Below are 21578 nucleotides of genomic sequence, written 5' to 3'. Positions count from 1 at the left end.
ATCTCTTTCATATATTAAATAGGAAAAGTATGACGCGTTCCGAAGTGGATTATATTAAAATGTGTTTGTTCCTGATTTTTGTTCAATAGATATGTATGTTGTTGTGAATGAGGTCTGTCTGATAAGGTTTAGGAAGTGTTCATTTGGTACGACAGAGCGTGCATTCTGTCCAGATTGCCGGCGTGACACACATCGGAAACTTCCATCTGAAGAGGATGTACACAACGACCCTCCACTTACGTTCAAACCACTCCTTCACCAAGTTGCAAAGTTTATTATAATCGCCATTTCACAAACAGCCAAACTACAAGAGACTGTGGTGTTATGGTAATTTATGTGGTACACAGTCGTAAACAATGTTTATCGCAAACTTAACGGTATAATTTACAAAACAAACGTTGTAAGCTGACATTCACGCACAACAGCCATAACGGAGGAGGTGAACAGAACGGCGGGCCACGTGATGTGACGTCACAGGGCGAAGGTGTACACACACACTTGTTCACGATAGTTGAAGCATTGTGATGATATTGGCTATTTCATGGAGCGTTGGGATTATTGAAAATCGGTGATACTTTTGTGGAATAATGGATGTCTTAAGCGAAGACCAAGCATTACAGGCTGTTCTTGGTAAGTTATATTACTCTCAAGTAACTTTGATAAACTTTTTGCAAGCATCGCATGCCCTTACGTGGGCCACACCGTTGAAAACTTCGTAGTCCTTCGTCATGGCCAAGCACAAGAACCCGACATCGTCTTAACCTTGTTTTCGGGCGGAAATCATATGTCATAATAATTGTCACTGCCCCGTGAGCTTGTAAACATGGTAATGAATCACTGACATTGTCAGTTTCATGTGTGATCACTTTTTAAACGTGTGTAAGCATGTGATATGGAAAAGATGCTTCGTATTTCGGCGGGTTACGCCTCTCAAATCGTTGTTCTGTCAAATAATAGCGAAATATACACATGTGTATGACAGTCACTCAAAGTGATCCACACGGTGGCTGATGTATGGTGGTGTGGAATACAATTTGACATCGTGACACCTAGCTGTTTGACGGTCACCGACTTATTACTGTTAGGTGGGTATCCCCCAATCAGTCAATCACGCACCTGTTAAAGATGATTACCTGCTAATTAATCACTACCGCTAATTGCTTTGAGGAGTTGAAATTAAATTATATTGAGGGTGTATTTGTTTGTGTTTACTTTAAGCACGATTTTTTTTCTGAAAAAGATATTACATCAGCCATTAGTCTGGTTTCTGTTTAAATAATTCCTTTTTAAAATCCAAGGAGATACTATGATATTAGGATCCTTTTTCAATAATTTATTGTCATATGTTTGTCATATATTTAAAAAAACATTAAAACTATATTTCAATGTTTACCATGATAAAAGATTTTAATCCTTAGTGCTATCAAGTACACACAAAATGATTATATTAATATTTTGGCATGATCATAAGATATTTTGTTGCATTTTTTTTCTTGAGTGTTTTTAACATTTCTAGATGTGTAATAACAATATAAAGCAATAACATGCATCAGTGGCTCAATCGGAGAGTTAACCGTAACAATTTCCTTGAAATAACAGAGCTTGCCTTAATTGTTCATGAAAAAATCAGGTCAGGAACCAAACACTTGGTTTTATTTTTTTTACCTAGTTATTTAACATTCCCTTGAATATTTGTTGATTCTTACTTTCTGAAGTGAGACATTAGGCATGTGGTACAGGATGTGGTACCCAATACCTGAATGGCTTGATTGTTTTGGTGCTTTTGTTTCCTTTTAATTTTTTTTTCTTAAATTATGAGTTCAAGTTCTTAACCATTGTTAACATATGATTCAGCAGATTTTGTATGCAATGAAAATATTATTATCCACGTACAACAGATTGCAGGACTTGAGTTCTACAGCAATATGTTCAGGCAGATCTGTATTTCACAGCAAGGACAGAGTGATACTCTGATGATTAATACCTGAACAATGTAGACAATATATATCTGAACAGCAGCAACTTGCTCAAAATAACTAAAAAGGAAATTAAAAACAAATACTATAATAAATCGAAATGCGTTTTCAATTACTATTCATAGCCTATTGTTTTGTTCTATCACAAATATTGCACAGGTTGAATATTGTATAAGCAGGAAACTATATCATGTGTGTTTAAATTCTGATGAAAATCCAATTAATTAGAGCCTTGATATTTACAACATATATATCCTACAGAACACAAAACTGGAAATCAGCATGTTAGGCCTTACAACATAAATATCCTACAGAACACAAAACTGGAAACCAGAATGATAGGCCTTACAACAAAAATATCCTACAGAACACAAAACTGGAAACCAGCATGATAGGCCTTACAACATAAATATCCTACAGAACACAAAACTGGAAACCAGCATGTTAGGCCTTACAACAAAAATATCCTACAGAACACAAAACTGGAAACCAGCCTGATAGGCCTTACAACATAAATATCCTACAGAACACAAAACTGGAAACCAGCATGTTAGGCCTTACAACATAAATATCCCAAATTACACAATGAACTTGAAACCACATGTTATTCCTCATTCAGATATATTTGTCAACCTCATTTCAAGCACATAAAAAACATCAAAGTTGCGGAAAATCTCCAATGTAAATATTTCTGTAGGTGTTTACAAGATGAAAATGGAAGGCCATTGTCCACTGCGATCTCATAACTCACACTTGAGACTGACCAATAGGTTGGTTAGTTTCTATTGTCCAGGCTGTGGTCTCTAGATGGTATACGAGATAGTGGTTGTAGTTTAGGTAATTGAGTGGAGATACGATCTTAATCCATTAGGTACTTGCATAACCCAGGGACCTCCTAGATGTCACTGACCCTTAGCAGGCTTTGTAAGGAGGTTCAGGAATTTGTCTGTAAGACCAATTTGTTTTCTTGTTTCTTGATTTTCTTGCTTTAGGCAATTTCTTACCCGTAACCATCTTCAAATAAATGTTAAAGGAAAAACTTCTTTTTTTTAAATAATACTGATTTGAGTTATTGAGGTGAAGGTTAAAACAAAAATGCAAAAGAAATATTGAAAAACCTGGTAATATAAATAAACAAGATAAAAAACTCTGTGTTTCATCTTTGTTTGAGTGTATGAGTGTTTATCATGCCATTGATCTCTCTCACAGTGACTTTAACATATGTTAGTCTCACCAAGACAAATAGGTTGATAGCATGAGCAACCATGATGCTGCCTGGTACAATAACCACCCAATCGATCCTAATGTCAGTTTATAGGACAAGCACTGAATGAATGAATTGTTTATTATTGTTTCACAATGTTACTTAAGGTCGGGATCTAGGGCTGCGATGAGTCCAAATTTACTACCTGGGTACCCAAACCCCTAATACCCAGCCCAAGTATCGTTTTACACCAGCCTTCGCAATTACATTCGTCGACTTCATTTTTCACATTCAGTTCATAAATATATGCCATACAGCATATGAAAATACAGCTGTGTAGAGGTGGGTGTAACAATGAATGATTTTTTGTATTTTTTGTTGTTACATTTATCTTACAATATCTCCCCTGAACACCTATGGGTCCAAGTCGTCTTGTGGGTACCCAGTCCCTATTAAGGATCCACCCGACCCATTCTCCCATTTCAAAGAGGCACTCTTGTGCATGAAACATATATAAAATACATGATGATATTACATGTTACAGTCATTTTGTAAAATCAGTCAATGTGTAAAATATCTGAAATAAAAGACTAAAAGTTACTATGAAATTCTAAAGGCCTTAAAAATGTTACAATGGACTAATTATGCTAATATTTGAAGCCAAAACATACAACAAATTTACATTGACTTTCTTTTTCTTTTAATCCTATCATTTTCAGTCACTGGCTGATGACATAGAGCATAAAAATGTTTGGAATTTGTTATCATAATATAATAAATGGAAAATTAATTTCTAAAATGACAGAAATATTTTGGCATTTTGTAAATGCCAAAGTGAAAATTTCAGCCATTTTACTCATTGACTGGAACATAGTCTGGTTTGCATAATCATACACCAAAAGAGAAATACAACACCCACACACCCACACACCCACACACCCACACACCCACAGAGAGTAAGACACACACAGCATACAGTGCACTTACATATACAGGTACTGAGAATGGGGGCTATACTTAAACAAGCCTCAGCTATCTTTCTTAAGTCATGCTACATTCTGGGCCACAACGTGATAGTTAAAATAAAGTAAGATTATTTCTCATATAACTTAGATCTCATAAAAATATTGTCAGGTGAGCGGAATGAAATGGTAATCCAATATTGAAACACTTTAAACTTTCTTAATCATGTTTATTAACAAAATTAATGAACTGACTTCTCAAAACATTTTATGATCCACGTTTTTTAACCAAGTCATTACAAAAATCACCTAGGCAGAGTTGCCAAAGTGCGTTCTTAAACTGAACTAAGGCAAAGGTGAGCAGGTGGTTTGGTAGCCTAGTGGTTAAAGTGTTCGCTCGTCATGCCGAAAACCCGGGTTCGATTTCCCATATGGGTTCGATTTCCCATATGGGTACAATGTGTGAAGTCCATTTCTGGTGTCCCCCACCCGACTGTGATATTGCTGGAATACTGTTGAAAGTGTTGTAAAACAATATTCACTCACACACTGATATAGCCATGATTGATTTGATTAAAGCACCTTATTTGAAACTTACTGTAAATTTGAAAGTGAACATGTGTATTGCTTAATGTCACACAGCGAGGGTGTGAAGCCATGTTTTGCTAACTTCAGCAATAGGGCACATGAGAAATTGGCTACAGATATCTACTGTATGAGGAATTAAACCGTGATTTTTGATGTAACAACTTTAACAACTAGTCTACCCAGCCAGTCTTCAGGTACTTTGGGTGAAAGCTATAAGACTTTGTCGTTAACACAGAAAATGCACAATCATGTTGCAAGTTGTGATCTCACTGATAGCCCAGTGATATATTTGCACAACAAAAGACAAGCAGTGACAGCAGAACATATCTAGAAATGTTCCTTACATCGTGGGGCGGTCAGGTAGCCTTGTGGTTTAAGCGTTTGCTCGTCACGCCGAAGACCCAGGTTCGATTCCTGACATGGGTACAATGTGTGAAGCCCATTTCTGGTGTCCCCCGCTGTGATATTTCTGGAATATTGCTAAAAGTGGCGTAAAACCATACTCACTCACTCCTTACATCGTTTTGGGTCCGGACACTGAACAGAGGCTGCGTCACAGTGCATCAGATGTCAACAGCAAATCTCAGGTGCGCACATCCATACTTTGGGTGTCCTTTAGAATTAGATATAGTTTTGTACGTTTTTTAAGACATTGTGTTTGTTTGTTTGTTTGTTGTTTAATGCCGCACTCAGCAATATTCCAGCTATATGAAGGCGGTCTTTAAATAATCAAGTCTGGACCAGACAGTCCAGTCACTGATGTAGTGAGCATCAATCAACCCAACTGGGATATGATGACATGCATCAACCAAGTCAGTGAGCCTGACCACCCAATCCCGCTAGTCAGCTCTTACGACAAGCATAGTCGCCTTCTACGGAAAGCATGGGTTGCTGAAGACCTATTCCACCCCGGATCTTCACGGGTCTTCAACACAGTGTGACCTCCAAACAGTTATATGGGCCACTCAGCTGTCTGAAAAAAGTGACAGTAAATCTTTTGTCATGTGTCATGTATGTTTCAGTACTGCTTGATATTTTCTAGATGTCTCTTTTAAAAAACTACCTGCATATCTTAGGCAACACCTTCGTTTTTCGCTTCACGGATTCGACTGACTGGAGCCAAAAGCACAAACAACAATTATAAAAAGTCGTTTAATATATTTTTTAAAGCATGACCGTTTCATCACAGGTATTGTCTGGCCTAGTTTCTGTAACACTTGAGTTGGATTAAGAAGCCATTTATACAGCATGTACCTGCTACGAAACTGAACAGTCTTGAATGAGGAAGAAGGTCCTTGACATTGTTCGCTTGAGATTTTGAGCTTGAGAATACCAAGTCTTAAAGGACGGCAAATAAAATATCTGACCTGAACAGAAATGAAAATACTGTACAAGAGGATGCTCTGTTAAGTATCTGTATTTCCTCCATTTTTGACATCATGTTTAAAAATAGATGGTTTTATTGCGTGTTGAGACAGAGTGTCCATTTTCCATGAAGCCAAGATATGCTCATAATAATAACAGGCTTCATCATAATGTTGGATGTAGTTGTTATTTGATAAATATGTACATGTAAATATGTTGATGTTTTTAAAAGGTAGTCGGGTAGCCCACTGGTTAAGTGTTTGCTTGTCATGCTGGATGAAGTCCAGGTTCAATTCCCACACTGGTACAATGTTTAGCCCTTTCCAGGAACTTTCAAGGAGTTTCACCCATGTTCCTGTGGCAAGCAAAAGGGAAAACATGTTTGTCAGTGGGAATTTCTGTAAGGTTTTATTTTGTCAAAGGGGCGGTCGGGTAGCCTAGTGGTTAAAGCGTTCGCTTGTCACACCGAAGACCCGGGTTTGAATCCCGACATGGGTACAATGTGTGAAGCCCATTTCTGGTGTCTCCCGCCGTGATATTGCTGGAATATTGCTAAAAGTGGCGTAAAACCAAACTCACTCACTCACTATTTTGTCAAAGGTATTGTAACATTGAATGCAATTATGTCTAGGTTACACATGCAGAGCTATAACATTTTCAGTTAAAGTTTATGATAGCCTCAAATAGGATATCTTTAATTCCAATTTGGGACTTTTTACCAACATTTCATGTAGACTTTGAGGCGCATACCTGTCTATGAGATCACCCAGATAAATGCCTGCCATTTCTGGTAGAATATTGCTACAAGCTGTGTAAAACCATATTCACTCTTTCCTGACATTTTTAGAAGTATGTAGTGAGTTTATTAATATACGTGAAATAAAGTCAATAAATGGACTGTGAGTTTGTTAACATTGGTTTCATGGTTGGTGTGAAAATTATTCTCTTATGAAGGGGGACTAGTCTTGTCAAGTTTTGTCATGTCATTCAAATATCATTTGATTGTGAGATAACCTCGATTAACCATGGCATTATGTCGCCATTCTGTTATAACAAATACCCTGGTCACACTTGCCCAAAGCGATCTTAAGCACTAAGGCTATCGTAAGCCTATGTTAAAGTAGGGGAGTTTTGATCATCTTGGCACTAAGACTATCAAAAGCCTATGTTAAAGTATGGGAGTTATGATCATCTTAGCGCTAAGATTGCTTTGTGCAAGTGGGCCCTGGACCCAATCACCACCAAGCCATTGTTTTTAATGCCACTTAAAATATGCAACATGAAATTTGAAGCCCAACCCTGTTGCATGTTAACTTCCCAAACAAAGCTATGGTAGCCTATAATGCTCTGCATTATCGAGGAGTTTGTTTCCAGTGACAACCATTACAATCAGATTGTCTCTTTTGTCAAATACAAATAGTAATGTTAAACAATGTATTCCACTCATCCCTTGTTTCTGCATTTAAAACTCAAACAATATAAAGTTCTTTTTAACCTCCCCAAATATAAATCCAGAAGTTAACAACTATATTTTATTCATTTCGCCTTATCTGAGCTTTTAGACTGCAAGCTTATTTTTCTTCTACCTGTGCTGTGCCCTCTACCAATGCATTGACATTCTCACACAGACAGTTTATAAAATCCACATTAAATTTCTTTGAGTTGTAAAAATAGATTTAAAAAGGGGTGATCCTTTATGCCATCAACTGGTATAAACAGTTATAAAAGCTATCATGCAGTGGTAAACATGTTTATTTGCCCCATCGTAAATGCAAACAATAAGCATTCACAGTGATTGTACAGATTTCTATAGCAATGAAGCCAAATATCCCGAAGTTAAGCCAGTCGTATTGAATCAAAGCATAGCCAGTTTGGAGAAATACAGAGCCCCTGATCTCGACAGACAGATCATTGAGGGTAAGCATCGTAACTCTCCTTACAGGAAGGGAAAGAAGTAGGAGGATTCAAAGTTCGCGTGATGTGTGTACACAATTGTGTTGACTGGTCAGCTGACTTTCGTTGAAGTGTTATTTACCGTGTGGACATACGAGTTAATTGCTGGCGATCGCAGCACAAACCGTCTGTGATGCCTCCATTATACTCCAAAGTGTTAAATAATGAGGCTATTCCAATAAAATGGATCACACATACTACTCAAAATAAGTTACGGACCACCTGATTCTTTCCAATTACTACTTTCATACCTTGACAGATTAACTATAGTAATATCATTCAATCAGGTGGTCATTAACTTCTGTTGAGTAGTATGTAAAGAAGTATTTCTTGAATAATTTATTTTATCTGTAACATTGGAGATTGTTATCTGTTGTTTTGTTTCAAACTATTTTAACTTGTTTTATATTATTTGATTTCAAAATCCCCATAAACACATTGTGTACCCTGAAGCTTTGTTAAACAAAGTTATGTAAATATTGTAAATCAAGACTTTGTTTATTTTAAAGGTGTACTATTACATACCTTAGGGCTGGTGGTAAGTTTGCTTTGTAATTTCAAAAAAATACTTTTTAAGGTAAATCGATTAAAACAGAGAAATGTTGGTTTCAGTAATTCTTTGAAAGATTAGGGAAATGGCAGTTAACCTACCATAATGATCTTCTATGCGTATCTATGCGTGCAACTACATGGAATAGGTCATCTTCCCGAGGCAAAAGTGTCCACTAGCTTTTTTATCAAAGTCTTGTTTCCACCCTTGCCACATCAAGCCCTCTTTCCTGTGCTAAATATAATTGGACTATCGCACATATCTATAGTCCAATCAGAGAATGTTTCACAAAATCAACATCCACAACTGTTACACCTCCTTTTGAAAGTGATTTACGGCTGGAATATGCCTTTTTCATCTTTTAAACCCTTCAACGGTTTTTTGTCAGGGATTTTTTGTCATGTATTCATGACAGGCCGTTGTGGTGTGGCTGGAATATTCCTGTATGCCGATTGTGGCATTTATTTGAAAAGAAGGATAATAGACTTCAATGTACCAGATGGATCGAAGGAAGTAGTAGGGGGACGATACACCGATGCATCGCTGGATCGCGATTGTTTTCTTCTTAATACAAGTATTGATCACAATCGCAGATTAAGTAAACAGTATTGATTCTTACCTCAAATGTATTCTTTAATACATTTTACACCAAACACTAATTACCAGTGAAAATGAGTAGTGAAAACATAAATATTTTCATCCATTCTGCCATACTTGACACTGCCAACTGTAAATCATTAGTATGCCAGGTGTTTGACCATCCTGTCTATGAAAGAATTGGCTTGTGCACCACAGCTAAGAGCACATGCATGTATCATGATACGTATCGTATTGTGAGCATGGTATCGTGATATGTATCGGATCTCCCAGTTGGTGTATTGTCCTAGCCCTAGAAGGAAAGCAGATCAATTTGTTTTTTAAACATTCTGATACATTGCCTAAAAGTCAAGCAGGAGCTGAATTGTGGCTTTTACTTCTGAGTTCTTTAAAGCGTTTATGATGTTCCATTGTGAGAAAGTCTAATGCTGTACTGCACCAAGGTTCTTAGGAAGTCAATATGTTGCAATAATTAATCGACAATCTCCTAGAATAGATGTATCAGATCCTGCTTGATGTATCATGTCCGTCATGTTTCGCCAATTCATTTCCCATGATTTTAAGTTTACAGTAATCATGGTAATTCAGAACTGATTTTACAATGTGATAAAAGCAATGTGTACTTTGACTCCAGATTGTCCAGGAGCATTGTTGTCCTTTTTGTGTTCTTGTGTCTTTGATTACAAGATGAAGTTCAATCTGACCATATCAATCTTTGAGGGTCTTACATTTTTCAAGCCAACAAATATCAGTCCAAATCAAAATCATTGTATCTTTAATATCTGAAACTTACCGGTAATAGCATCACTGATGAAGTTCAACAAGAAGAATTAAAAACCTTTCTTGTGTGTTGATGTTGTTTCCTAAATTTTTGTGTGCAATATGTTAATATTATCTAGACAGTGACTATACGATTGTGTTTTTCTTTCTTAAAATACTTTTCTGAAGATTTCAACACTTTCCCAGTTTCGTTTTTGGGACATGTATGGGTATGTCACAAAATTTAAAGAAATATATAATTTTGTATTGTGTTTTTTTATTGACAACTTCTTTATGCTTTCAAAAACAAATAAGAAACATTTAATGAAGGTAAAGGAAACTTTCTTGAAGGGCTGTTGTGGACTATGTAATACCAGCATGAGCAAGACAAGGCAGTCCATATGTGGACAATGTCATCACCACCATATCATTGGCTAGGGGGTGCTAACACGCTTCACTAGCATTTTGTCAGGCTCCACAGCTATTTTGGATTGGTGTGTCCCTCGGAATGTTTGTCTTCCTACTGGTCGCTATAATCTGCAGGCAGAAAGTACAAATTGGTTGTTGAATGACTAACTTGTGTTCTTTACAAATAAGATCTGTTTTGAGTTTATGGAATTTAAATCCAGGTTTGATGATTGCAAAATATGGCATCCTAGATGTTTAAACATTGGAAATGGATGCAGGCTTTAGTAATAGTATTTTAAATATTTTATTTATATTGATAGCGATAGTAAATGAGTTTGTTTAACATTTTTGTTTTTTTCTGGTCAGCGGAATTAAGAAACACTGCTTTTCATTTTTTATTTTTTCAACAAAAAAATTCAAATTTTTATTTTTTCATGTTTTCTTTTCTTCTTTATTTCTGGGAGTCAGCAGATTTATAACTTGTTTAAGAAAAGACTGGCCTGGTATACCGGTGTCCTGTAACTTATTGAGCATGGACCAAATGAATGACTGTAAGCAGAAGCAATGACCCATGGTGTAACACAAACAAACAAGTCACAGAGCTTGACCACTCCGTCTTCATGAAGTCAACTCAAACAAGCATGAGACCCTGGGGGCCTATTTTGCCCTGGCAGTTTGTGGCAGTGGGGTAGGCTAGTGGTAAACACAGCTCTGAAAAATATTAAAGTTACATATTTAATCAGTCTGGATTCGTTACTTTTATTGACACACATTTATTTAGATTTATTATATTATAATTAAATTTTCGTTGTGTTCATTGATATTCCTGCATTCTGATTAGCTGAATTGGTCACGTGTTATTGCATTCATTTCCCAATGAATGTAAAAAATTAAGCCACGCCCACCGAGTCGGACTACTTTTGTTACTACGGAAAGTCGGGGAAGCCCAAAATTACATTCCAGGGAATTCCTTTTCTGCTTAAGGGTATCGATAGTCATGGACAGGATATTTAGAGAAATTCATGCATATTCATTGTCCAAACAACCTTTTGAGACCGAAGGCCGAAAATGAATGAAACAGCAAACATGCAGGCTTGCTCGCCTATTTTTTCCAGCTCGCCTCAGTTCCACAACTTTCATTTCTTCGGGTTTCATTTCTAACTTGAGATCTATCATTTTTCCAACTGTGTCTTCCCGTTCTCAGGGAACCAATGTTTGAATCTGGCGGTAACTGACCATGTCATTTGAAACAGCCGCCTTCTCCCGGACATATTTATTCCGGTTCGCTACAGTCTGACTGTTGCACTTCTTCTCACCTCTTGCCTTGATTGACAGGTCTTATGAACTTTGTTTTATTCCTACTCTCCGTTGATTGGCTACTGACTTTGTAGGCATGTCAAGTTATGTGCATAAATTAAACAATCACCTGATTCATGTCTCGCCACAGTATGTATTCCTACACCTGGAATGTTTATCAATGTCGTCATTTTTGTCTGCTTTGATATATACACCTGTTTTTGGTTAAACTATTGTAGATAAAACATGTTTTGGTTGTCAAATTTAAATATAAGCATTGACTGCGTATTTGTTTCGGCTATGCGGATTCATACAGTTTGCACATCGGTTTTTCGATTCATACCTCAATGAACCGAAAAAAATACACAGTCAATCCTTAAATAAATAAAATATACCAGTATACTTGTGTGGCTCATGACCCAACTTGTTCAACATCAAGCACTGACAGAGTACTGCTGATGGCTGATGACTCTACTTCCTTCCTGACAGGAAGTGACAGAATGACATGCTCAGATGGTCTTCATCATGTTGACACTTTGCTAGCCTGTTGTAGTTGATTGATGTGAGAAACAAAGACAGTCATAAAGGCATTTTCTTTTCTATTATTTGGCCAACCTCTAAAAATCATGAATGAGGAAAAAAACAACTGCAGTTTAGAGCTCGGTTAATTTTTTCAGAGCCTGCTATTGTTTCTCCGAGCAATGTGTGGCTTTATTGCCCTGTAAATGCTTCCAATCTTTAACCCCTCCTGTCATAATTACAAAAATCTGGTGGGCAAATTTGAGGGAAATTCCAGACAGCCCGACAGAAAAGTTACCAGCCACGGGCAGACGGGCAGGTAGTTATTTTGGACACTGCTATCGTAAGCCAATGTTAGAGTATGGGAGTTACAATCACCTTAGCGCTAAGATAGCTTGTGGAATGGTGCCCTGTTAACGGCAACTCGTTAGGTATCATTAGTTACTAAGTTTGTCATGATAAGAGGTTGGATAAAAACTCAACCTGTGAACCCTCCAAAATTAGCGATTGATGAGTAAAAAATTTTGATTACAGGTCAGACTCTTTAGTTATCTATGTGGATAAAACAAGAAAGAAAACTGGTTAGAAAGTGTTGGGGATTGTGATGTATAGCAGGTGTGAACATCCTGGTAGTAGAGTGCCAATGGGACGGTTAAAATTGTAATGGCCTATTTAGAATACATTCACCTTGCCTGAAGGCACACAAAGAAATTATATTTCATTTTTTAGATATACCTTGTGATGATGTTATTTGAAGCCAGTGATTAGTGTACTTTCATACAAGTAAACTGGCAAAACACATCAGAAATGAACATATTTGTTGAAGTGTCACAAATATAGCTCACTCATTGAAGAGTAGAAACTTATTGTTAGTCTGATGACCATCTGGGTGGTCTTGTGGATAGAGCATCTGCGCTGAGTGGAAGGTTGTTGGTTCGATCCCAGCTGTGTCATAGCAGAAGATGTTGAAAGGTGGTATTTGTTGTTACCCTGCCTGCCTCTTGGCATTAGGGGGATAAGCAAGGAATGGTCGGCTCGGGAGTCAGTATACTGTCTCTGAGTGTGGTATCCATGTTATGGGTGTGGCTAGCACTGTAACAAAAGGCTTTTGCGTGGTTTAGTATAAGAAGTCTCACACACACACACACACACACACACACACACACACACACATGCATGCACATTGCTATATAAGTGCAATAATCATAAACCCATCGTTAAGGCCCATTTCACCTCACCTGTTAGTTTGATTTGATATAGTTTCAATATTCCGTGCAAAGTTTCTGTTTTTCTGATGCTTTGGCTTCAGATTGCGAACCCATACCCTGGTATTCAATGACATGGTCCAAAGTGCTATTGACCCTTCATCTCACGACCCCTAAAATATCGCCAAGAAAGTGAAATGTGTTTGTCAAACGTTACCCAAGTCTTGTGAGCATCACAGCTGTGTTCAATTGATCGGCTTGTGAGGTATGACATTCGTTAATTGTGAGCCAAAGATTAGGGTAAAGGGACAGAGATTTAATATTGATATCTGCGCCCATTAAGTGATTGTTGGCGACTCAAAGTGATTTTAGTTGACAATCATTGATCGGTGATGTTTCATGTTCAGTTAATGGCAACACTTTTTTGCCAGTAAGTCAGATTTAGCATGAGAAATGGAAGATTCCAGACACCTATATACCTTTGTTTAGGGATCTGCTGACATTCGGTGAATGATTTAATTGAAAGATAATCAAAACCAATAATCTTGGAAAGGTGTGTATTGATTGGTGTGTGAAGAGAAGGGGCAACTAGTTATAAGAGAAAACTGATGAGAAAGTGACCATTACTGGTTTAAGTGCTTGAATGGGTGTGTGTCATATGATATTAATGTGTGTAAATTTAAGAACTTTTTCTGACTACTGAATGAATTTTCAATAAATCCTATGAGGAACTGCTTCTTAATACTATGGATGAAATCATGGTTGTAATTTGGTTAAAGTATTAAAGTGGTTTCCCTACAACTCATTTTACTCCTTGAAATTTATAACTTCATTTGTTGTCTATTGATTTTGAAAAGCTATTTGAATATACGGAACAAAGAATATGGATATAACTTTTCTAAAATTGTTCTTATATTTGATGATATGCATAATATGTAATTGAGAATATTGACTTCCGAGCACATGTAAGTGTGAAAGAAATTGGTTTTTTTCATGTGAGTAACATGACTTGCTAACAGATGTCACAGTTGTTACATAAAGTTATTACCCATGGAGATCCGGGTTAGAACTGCCCATGCTTGGCTTGTAAGAGGCGACAGACAGCATGGTGTCGGGCACACAAACTTGGTTGATGCCTGTCATGATGTCAATCACTGGATTGTCTGGTTCAGACTCAGTAATTTATAGACATCCATCATATAGCTGAAATATAGCTAAGAAATATGAGTGCAGTGTTTAACAACAAACAAACGGACAAAAAACATTATAAAGTTAGGATTTGTGTTTTCGTCAAATGTATTTTCTCTATACTGACGAAGTATGACAAAAATGTATTATTTGGAAACGCAATAGTACAAACACTATTCAAAAGCATTACTTGTGTGAAACATTGCTTTATATACGTGCCAACCTTATGGACATCAAAACGAAGTTTACTTACTCTAAAACCTTTTTTACACCCCACAAACGAAGCTTTTAGAATTTTGAAATGTATGCAAATTTTATCAGCTAAAATAAGGTGTTTTAACACCCAAGATTCTTAATATTTAAAGAGTTTTCTATAACACTGAAAGCAGTGTATAAAGTATAGACGCCTTGCCTGTGATCACTTCTTAGTCATTCATATCGCGAGCATTTGTCTTTGTTGTAAAAACTCTTTGAAGTAACTCGAGTGGGTTTTTAAACGACATCAATCAATTATTTTTTGCCATATCTTTCGCATTAACACATGCCCTTGGGGTAAATGATTTGTCAAGTTGAACGAAATTCTTGAATAGCTTGAAATTTAAATACGAAATAGCTTTGAATGCTTAATGTTTGGCAATGCTTGAGGTACAGGAAATAGCAGGCTGAATTGTAGTGTTGCAGGGTTTTCTTATACATCGTCTTCATCAATCATCTCTGCATTCATTCCTCAAGGCTTCAGTTGGACAATGCGCAAGTAATAATTCCAAAGAAGACAAAGTAACACCTTTGTCTTGAGTACAGAAATGAGGCCATACATTTTGTATTTTTCGATTGAAGGATTTGACTGACTCAGGACAAAAGCTAGAATCAGAAATAAGTTGAGAATAGTTGATATTTATTTACATTATCCTGTCTCTCTTTTGTCCTTGATGGATTAGAAAAATATAGAAAATATAACAACAAAAATAAATGCATAATATTGTTCCATGTCACTGTGAACACCATATGAAGAAAAAAAGTGATATACTCTGAGTTAGTGAGTGAGTGGGTATGGTTTTACACCGCTTTTAGCAATATTCCATCAATATTCACACTTTGTACCACTAGGCTACCCGACCACCCCTGATATACTCTGATACAAGTATATATTAAAATATATTTTAAGTCAAACTTCTTTTTTTAATTTTAAACTATTGTAAAACATAAAATTTAAGGTACACTTATCCTTAAAATAATAATGGAATATGGCCTAAAGATAAACAATAAGATAGGGAAATCACAAATTGTGAAATATTAATAATATCCTACACATCATTAACACTGATAACTTTCAAAGTAAAACCCTGTGTCATGATACAAGGTGGATCATTAGTGATATCGTTAACGACCTGGTAGGTGATAATGTTGATTTGACGGACGTTCCATCTGTCTGTGGCTACATTCTGTAGGCTATCAGTGACAGGTGATTATCATTCAGTATACACTGGTGACATACCTGTTGTTATCAATCACTTCATAAGCACAGGTAACAAACAACTTTTCAGTTGTGTGTTTCTCTCTGAATACACTGAGATTGTTTTTAGGAAGGATATTGACTGTGAACTCTTGCCCTAACGAAATCCATGGCCTCCATACATTTCCTAATCACCAGTCTATATCAGCTGTGTATTTGGGAACTGACATGTGACTACTGACATTCTGCATCCTATAACTCCCCTTATATCTCATACAGTGCTCCAGATAAAAACAAAAATAGCCATTTTGTTTACTTACATGTTATCATGCTCAATGCAAATTTTTCTATAAATCAGTCTGGACTAGTACAAGCAGCCACATAGCAGCATTATATCATGGATATAATATACATCGGACCTGTGAACATCCGGGGTAGAATAGGTCTTCAGCAACCTATGTTTGCCATAAAAGGCGACTATGCTTGTCGTAAGAGGCAACTAACGGGACCAGGTGGTCAGGTTCGCTTACTTGGTTGATGCATGTTATCGATCCCAATTGCGTGGATTGATGCTCATGATGTCAATCATTGGATTGTATGGTCCAGGCTCAATTATTTACAGACTGCAGTCATATAGCCAGAATATTGCTGAGTGCAGCGTTAAACTACAAACAAACAATATACAATGAAACATATGGGGTTGTGTGTGGGGGTAGTTATGTACAAATTGAAAATATCCTTTTCCCAATCACCAGTCTATATCAGCTGTGTATTTTGGAACTCAAATGTGACAGTACTGACGTTCTGAATCCCATAACTCCCCTTATATCTCATACAGTGCTCCAGATAAAAACAAAAATAGCCATTTTGTTTACTTACATGTAATCATGCGCAATGCAAATTTTTCGCTGAGTATTGAAACTATTTTTACTCCCTAATGTCAAGTCTATAATAGTGTTATTTTTCAACCAATAGACCTTTTTACAAACAATTCTGCTTCAAATGCTGATGTAGGTGACTTAAAAATCTGCCTCTGTTCATGTGCTGCCCCAGGTGTGTCACATGTCGCAAAGCTCGCAACAGTGATCTGTGTCTAAGCCTCAGTAAATGATAGGTAGTGCTTTTGTGCGTTATTCACTGTAGTAGAGTTCATGTATACGTGATGCCTGCATTGCATCAGTAGATAAATATCTGTAAAAAAGTACAGGTACATAAGCATAAATGGTCACATCTTGTAATAATGCACTGGATATACTGTTGGGATGTTAAAATACTGTAAATCTTGAAATTAATGTGCATTTATGTCTAGAAAATGACTATCAACAATAAGACAGCCTCACTGCACACTTTGGATAGCGGAAATACAAACTTGAACATATACACAAGCATGGTATTTATTGAGCAGCAGTTGTAACAAGTACACAACAATATCATTTAAAGAATAGGAGTTACACAATAGGCATCTGGTGAGTTATCACTGCTGGGGTCAAGAGTTCTACCCACTCATGTCAAACTAGGCATCATTGACCACTCCAATCATTGAACTGTTATGGGTTCAATTATTTTATTTCCTTTGAGCTTCCTTAATGCCAGTCAACAGAATAAACAAATAAACAGTGTGTTGTTTTAAGGAAAACACTGTTTATTGTATTATGGAAGTGCTTTACTCAGTGCTATGTGCTGTTTGATTGGATTAAAGTGAGGATATGTATCATTCCACTGGGGATGGGGAGTCGCATCGATGTTGAGTTTCATTTTTGGGTAGGGGTCAGCAGTCGTATTGATTTGGAGATGCATTAATTTCAAGATGTACAGTATTTCATGCATATTTGTACGTAAGTGTGAGAGTAAATATGTGCCTCTGAGACACTTGTTGTGGTGAAAGTACCTTACCAAGAGTTTTGTTCCTGAGGTAATCCAAGAATATCAGTGGAACATTATAATTTACTCTCACATAAGCAACTCAAAATTATATGAGTAATGGTCTCTTTTAGCAATTTTACGCAGATACACAGATTATCTGAGCTCTGTTTTTTTTTCATTTAGTGCCAATTTTTATTGCTTGTTGATGATATCGAAATATGCAGAAAATGAGTAATCACTTTGTTATGGCCTTAGGGATGAGTTTGATGTTTACAAATATGTTGATCCCGAGTAATGAGATTACAGTATCAGCGGCAATGGCTGACTGGTGTGACCTCAAGGTAAGATGATAACGCGTATGTTGTGTTCGCGAAGTATTGCTTGCTCTATGAGATCTAATCTGGTCAGTACTTGATTCATCTGCAGGTTGGCGGGACATAGGTTAGCCTTGTGGATAAGGTGTTTGCTTGAAATGGAAACACATCTGGGTTTGAATCCTATGTTGTGCTGTGATGTGAAGTCTGTTAGGTCCTCCCCTCTTTTGATAGGAGGTTTGTTTGTGTCTTCTATGACACTATTACAGCATTATAATATGACTTAAAAAAAATAATCACATCTGGAGACAAGAATGGGATACTCAGAGCATATTCTGCCCAGAAATCTGTACTGTACAGGGCGACAAAAATATGGACCTATTTTGTCCTGAAATCCCCACTGGGAGACAAGCATGGGTTACTGGCATCTTTGGAACTGAAATCCCCACAGGGAGACAAGCATGGGATACTGGGGTCTTCAGAAGCTCTGACCTCGAATCCTGACAGGGAGACAAGCATGGGGTACTGGGGTTCTCAGTGACTCTGCCCTCAAATCCCCACAGGGAGACAAGCATGGGATACTGGGGTCCTCGGAACAAGCAGGGACATCTGAAATACCTGGCTAGAACCAACCATATTAGACAAGAATAGCCAACACTTTATGGTCTGGTTGACAGCAGCCAAATTCAGTTTACCTCTAAAAAGTGAATCACAAAATCTAAGTATTCTATTTATCTTTTGAATGGATTAGAATAATTCAAAATTCAAAATTCAAAAAAGTCTTCCACTGTACAAAGTTTGAAACACCTTCAATATTATCACAAAGCTCCCTCACTCACTCAATGTTGTTAGAAATAACACTATGTGGAGTGATTGGTTGGTTGGTTTGTTTAACGCAGCACTCAGCAATATTCCAGCTACATGATGGCGGTCTGTAAAGAATCGAGTCTGGACCAGACAATCCAGTGATTGACAACATGAACATCGATCCACGCAATTGGGATCGATGACATGCATCAACCAACTCAGCGAGCCTGACCACCCGATCCCGTTAGTCGCCTCCTACGACAAGCATAGTCACTTTTTAAGGCAAGCATGGGTTGCTGAAAACCTATTCTACCCTGGGTCTTCACGAGTTGATGGTTGAGATGGTTTGATCCCAATGAAGAAACAGTGGTTTGATTCCTAGCATGAGAAAAATTTGTGAAGCAAATTCTTTACGATATTATTTTCATCCAAATTAGCATTAAACATTACTCCAACATAAGGCTTCTTAGTGTTCTTTAAAGTTTCTTCCAAGTGTTTCAAAATTGTAAGGTGGTAGACATATTATATTTGACATATGATGTTTTTTAAACCAAACTGTTTCAGTTTTAACTGTTGATGAGTTGGAATCACAAACCTGACTGTTTGTTGTATATGGTGTAATGTTAGACTAATGCTTAGGCTCTGCAAATGTATAATAGAAGCAAACAACTCCATGTAAATTGGAAAAGAGCCCCAGTGAGATGGCAGAACCTGTGGAAAATCTAGACTTGCTTCTTTTAGGGCTAGGGGCGTTCGGGTAGTCTAGGGGTTAAAGCGTTCGCTTGTCACGCAGAAGACCCGGGTTCGATTCTCGACATGGGTACAATGTGAGAAGCCCATTTCTGGTGTCCCCCGCCGTGATATTGCTGGAATATTGCTATAAGCGGCGTAAAACCTTACTCATTCACTCTTTTAGGACTATATCATTATAGTAAGGGCTTGGCGGCAGGGGAAATATTATTGTTGAGGGACTGTTTGAAGACAGTTTGAGGGTGTCATGTCATCAAGTAGAGACAGAAGGAAAGTCAAAGCAAGTTTCTCAGGAAGGCTTCAGTAAAGCTTTCAGAAGGTTTTATGGTAGACAGGTGGAGGACATATCCAAATTTGATGCATCAGTGACCAGAATAATCTCTGATGCATTTCCCTGTTTTGACTTGTACCATATGTTCCCGTGTTTTTTAATATGAAGAAATTGACTTGCCTTTGCATGTGTTTGTGATGCATGCCAACGGTGGGGCAGGATACACTCACCTTTTCTAAAACACCAGGTACCATTACTATTTCATAGTGATTCATAAACACGTGCTCATGATCATAGAGTTGGATTCGTACAATCGACTTTGCTTGACAAAGATTTCTTATGAATATAGAAACAGTTTTGTAGCTTTTATTCGTTTGTTGGGACTACGGGACAATGAAATGATGTGAGTTGGGAGGGAATGAAAATCTTAGAATTACTTTATTCTGGCCTAATCTTAACCCAGATAAGTCTATGCATGGCCCAGTCTGCCGCACTGGCTCTGTTGTAAGTCCTCACAGGAAGCCATCTTCTTATTCTGAGTCATGTGATTCTGGGAAATGATGCATTTGATGAAATAAGCTTCATATTCGCTGCCCCATTTCATCATGGGTCATTAGGGGTGATCATGTGACTGACTGTTCTCCAAAATCCAGTCAGTTGGTCACAAGACGGACACCCGATCCGAGCTTGTTATTCCCGCTATGCAGGCTAATTAGCGATTGTATCAGCATGGTAGGAATACTCATATCAGCTTAGCTCACCAACACCAGCGCGCAGGAAGATAGCTGTAGGGAGACACTTATAAACAAGTGCTTACTTCAAGCCACTCCAAAAATGCTGATTTGTTGAAATAAAAATTTGAATTTTATTCTTTCACTCAATCAAAAATTCACTGTCAATCACTTGATGTAAAAACTCACTCGCTCGCTCTCTCGCTCGCGCACGCACGCACACACTCACTCACTCACTCACTCACTCACTCACTCACTCACTATCACTCACTATCACTCAGAAACAGCATCTTTGAGCTGCTAAATTTGTGGTCAAAAGTACCTATGCATTAAAGTCCTACCTGAGAGACAAGTACCCTATGCTTGTCTTCTTCTGTGAATTTTTATGCAGGTTCCCACATCCCATGATTGTTTTCCTGTGGTGATTCTTAGGCAGAATAGGTTCTCAGTGAGACATGCTCGTCTCCCCATGACAATATCAGGGCAGAATTGGTTCCTATTCTAAAGAACTGACTGAATTTACTGAGAAAATGGCTAATTGTGTGTCTTTGTGTCGTAACTGTGAGGGTAGTTACTCATGCTATCAACCACTGGTTTGCCTTCTCCACATGGGTAATGTACAGGCCTCCACTACAGCGACAGCACTCACTCACTCACTCACTCACTCACTCACTCACTCACTCACTCACTCACCCAGACACTTTCTCACCCATGTGACAACCCTGTTGTTTCTTCCACACATGTCGGGGGCGGTGGGGTAGCCTAGTGGTTAAGGCGTTCGCTCGCCGAAGACCCGGGTTCGATTCCCCACATGGGTAC

At 37.6% G+C, this 21578-nt stretch overlaps 1 protein-coding gene across 4 annotated transcripts in view; it reads left to right on the top strand.

Moving 5' to 3' along the window:
* The first annotated feature begins 279 nt into the window (after nt 1–279).
* LOC124115057 (myelin regulatory factor-like) overlaps nt 280–21578 on the top strand; it is a 92734-nt gene continuing 71435 nt past the window's right edge. For 2 of the 4 annotated variants that reach the window (XM_048385649.1, XM_048385646.1), the window contains exon 1: nt 282–630. In XM_048385649.1, coding sequence (XP_048241606.1) covers nt 588–630 — 43 coding nt within the window. In that variant the 5' untranslated portion in view covers nt 282–587. Of the gene's footprint in view, nt 631–21578 lie in introns of all 4 variants that reach the window. The other 2 variants (XM_048385647.1, XM_048385648.1) reach the window with 2 other exon arrangements.

This window comes from Haliotis rufescens, unplaced genomic scaffold, assembly GCF_023055435.1.
Source record: "Haliotis rufescens isolate VD_foot unplaced genomic scaffold, xgHalRufe1.0.p SCAF_6, whole genome shotgun sequence".
Lineage (NCBI taxonomy): Eukaryota > Metazoa > Mollusca > Gastropoda > Lepetellida > Haliotidae > Haliotis > Haliotis rufescens.
Note: the sequence above shows the minus strand (reverse complement) of the source record. Positions and strands in the feature narration are given on the sequence as shown.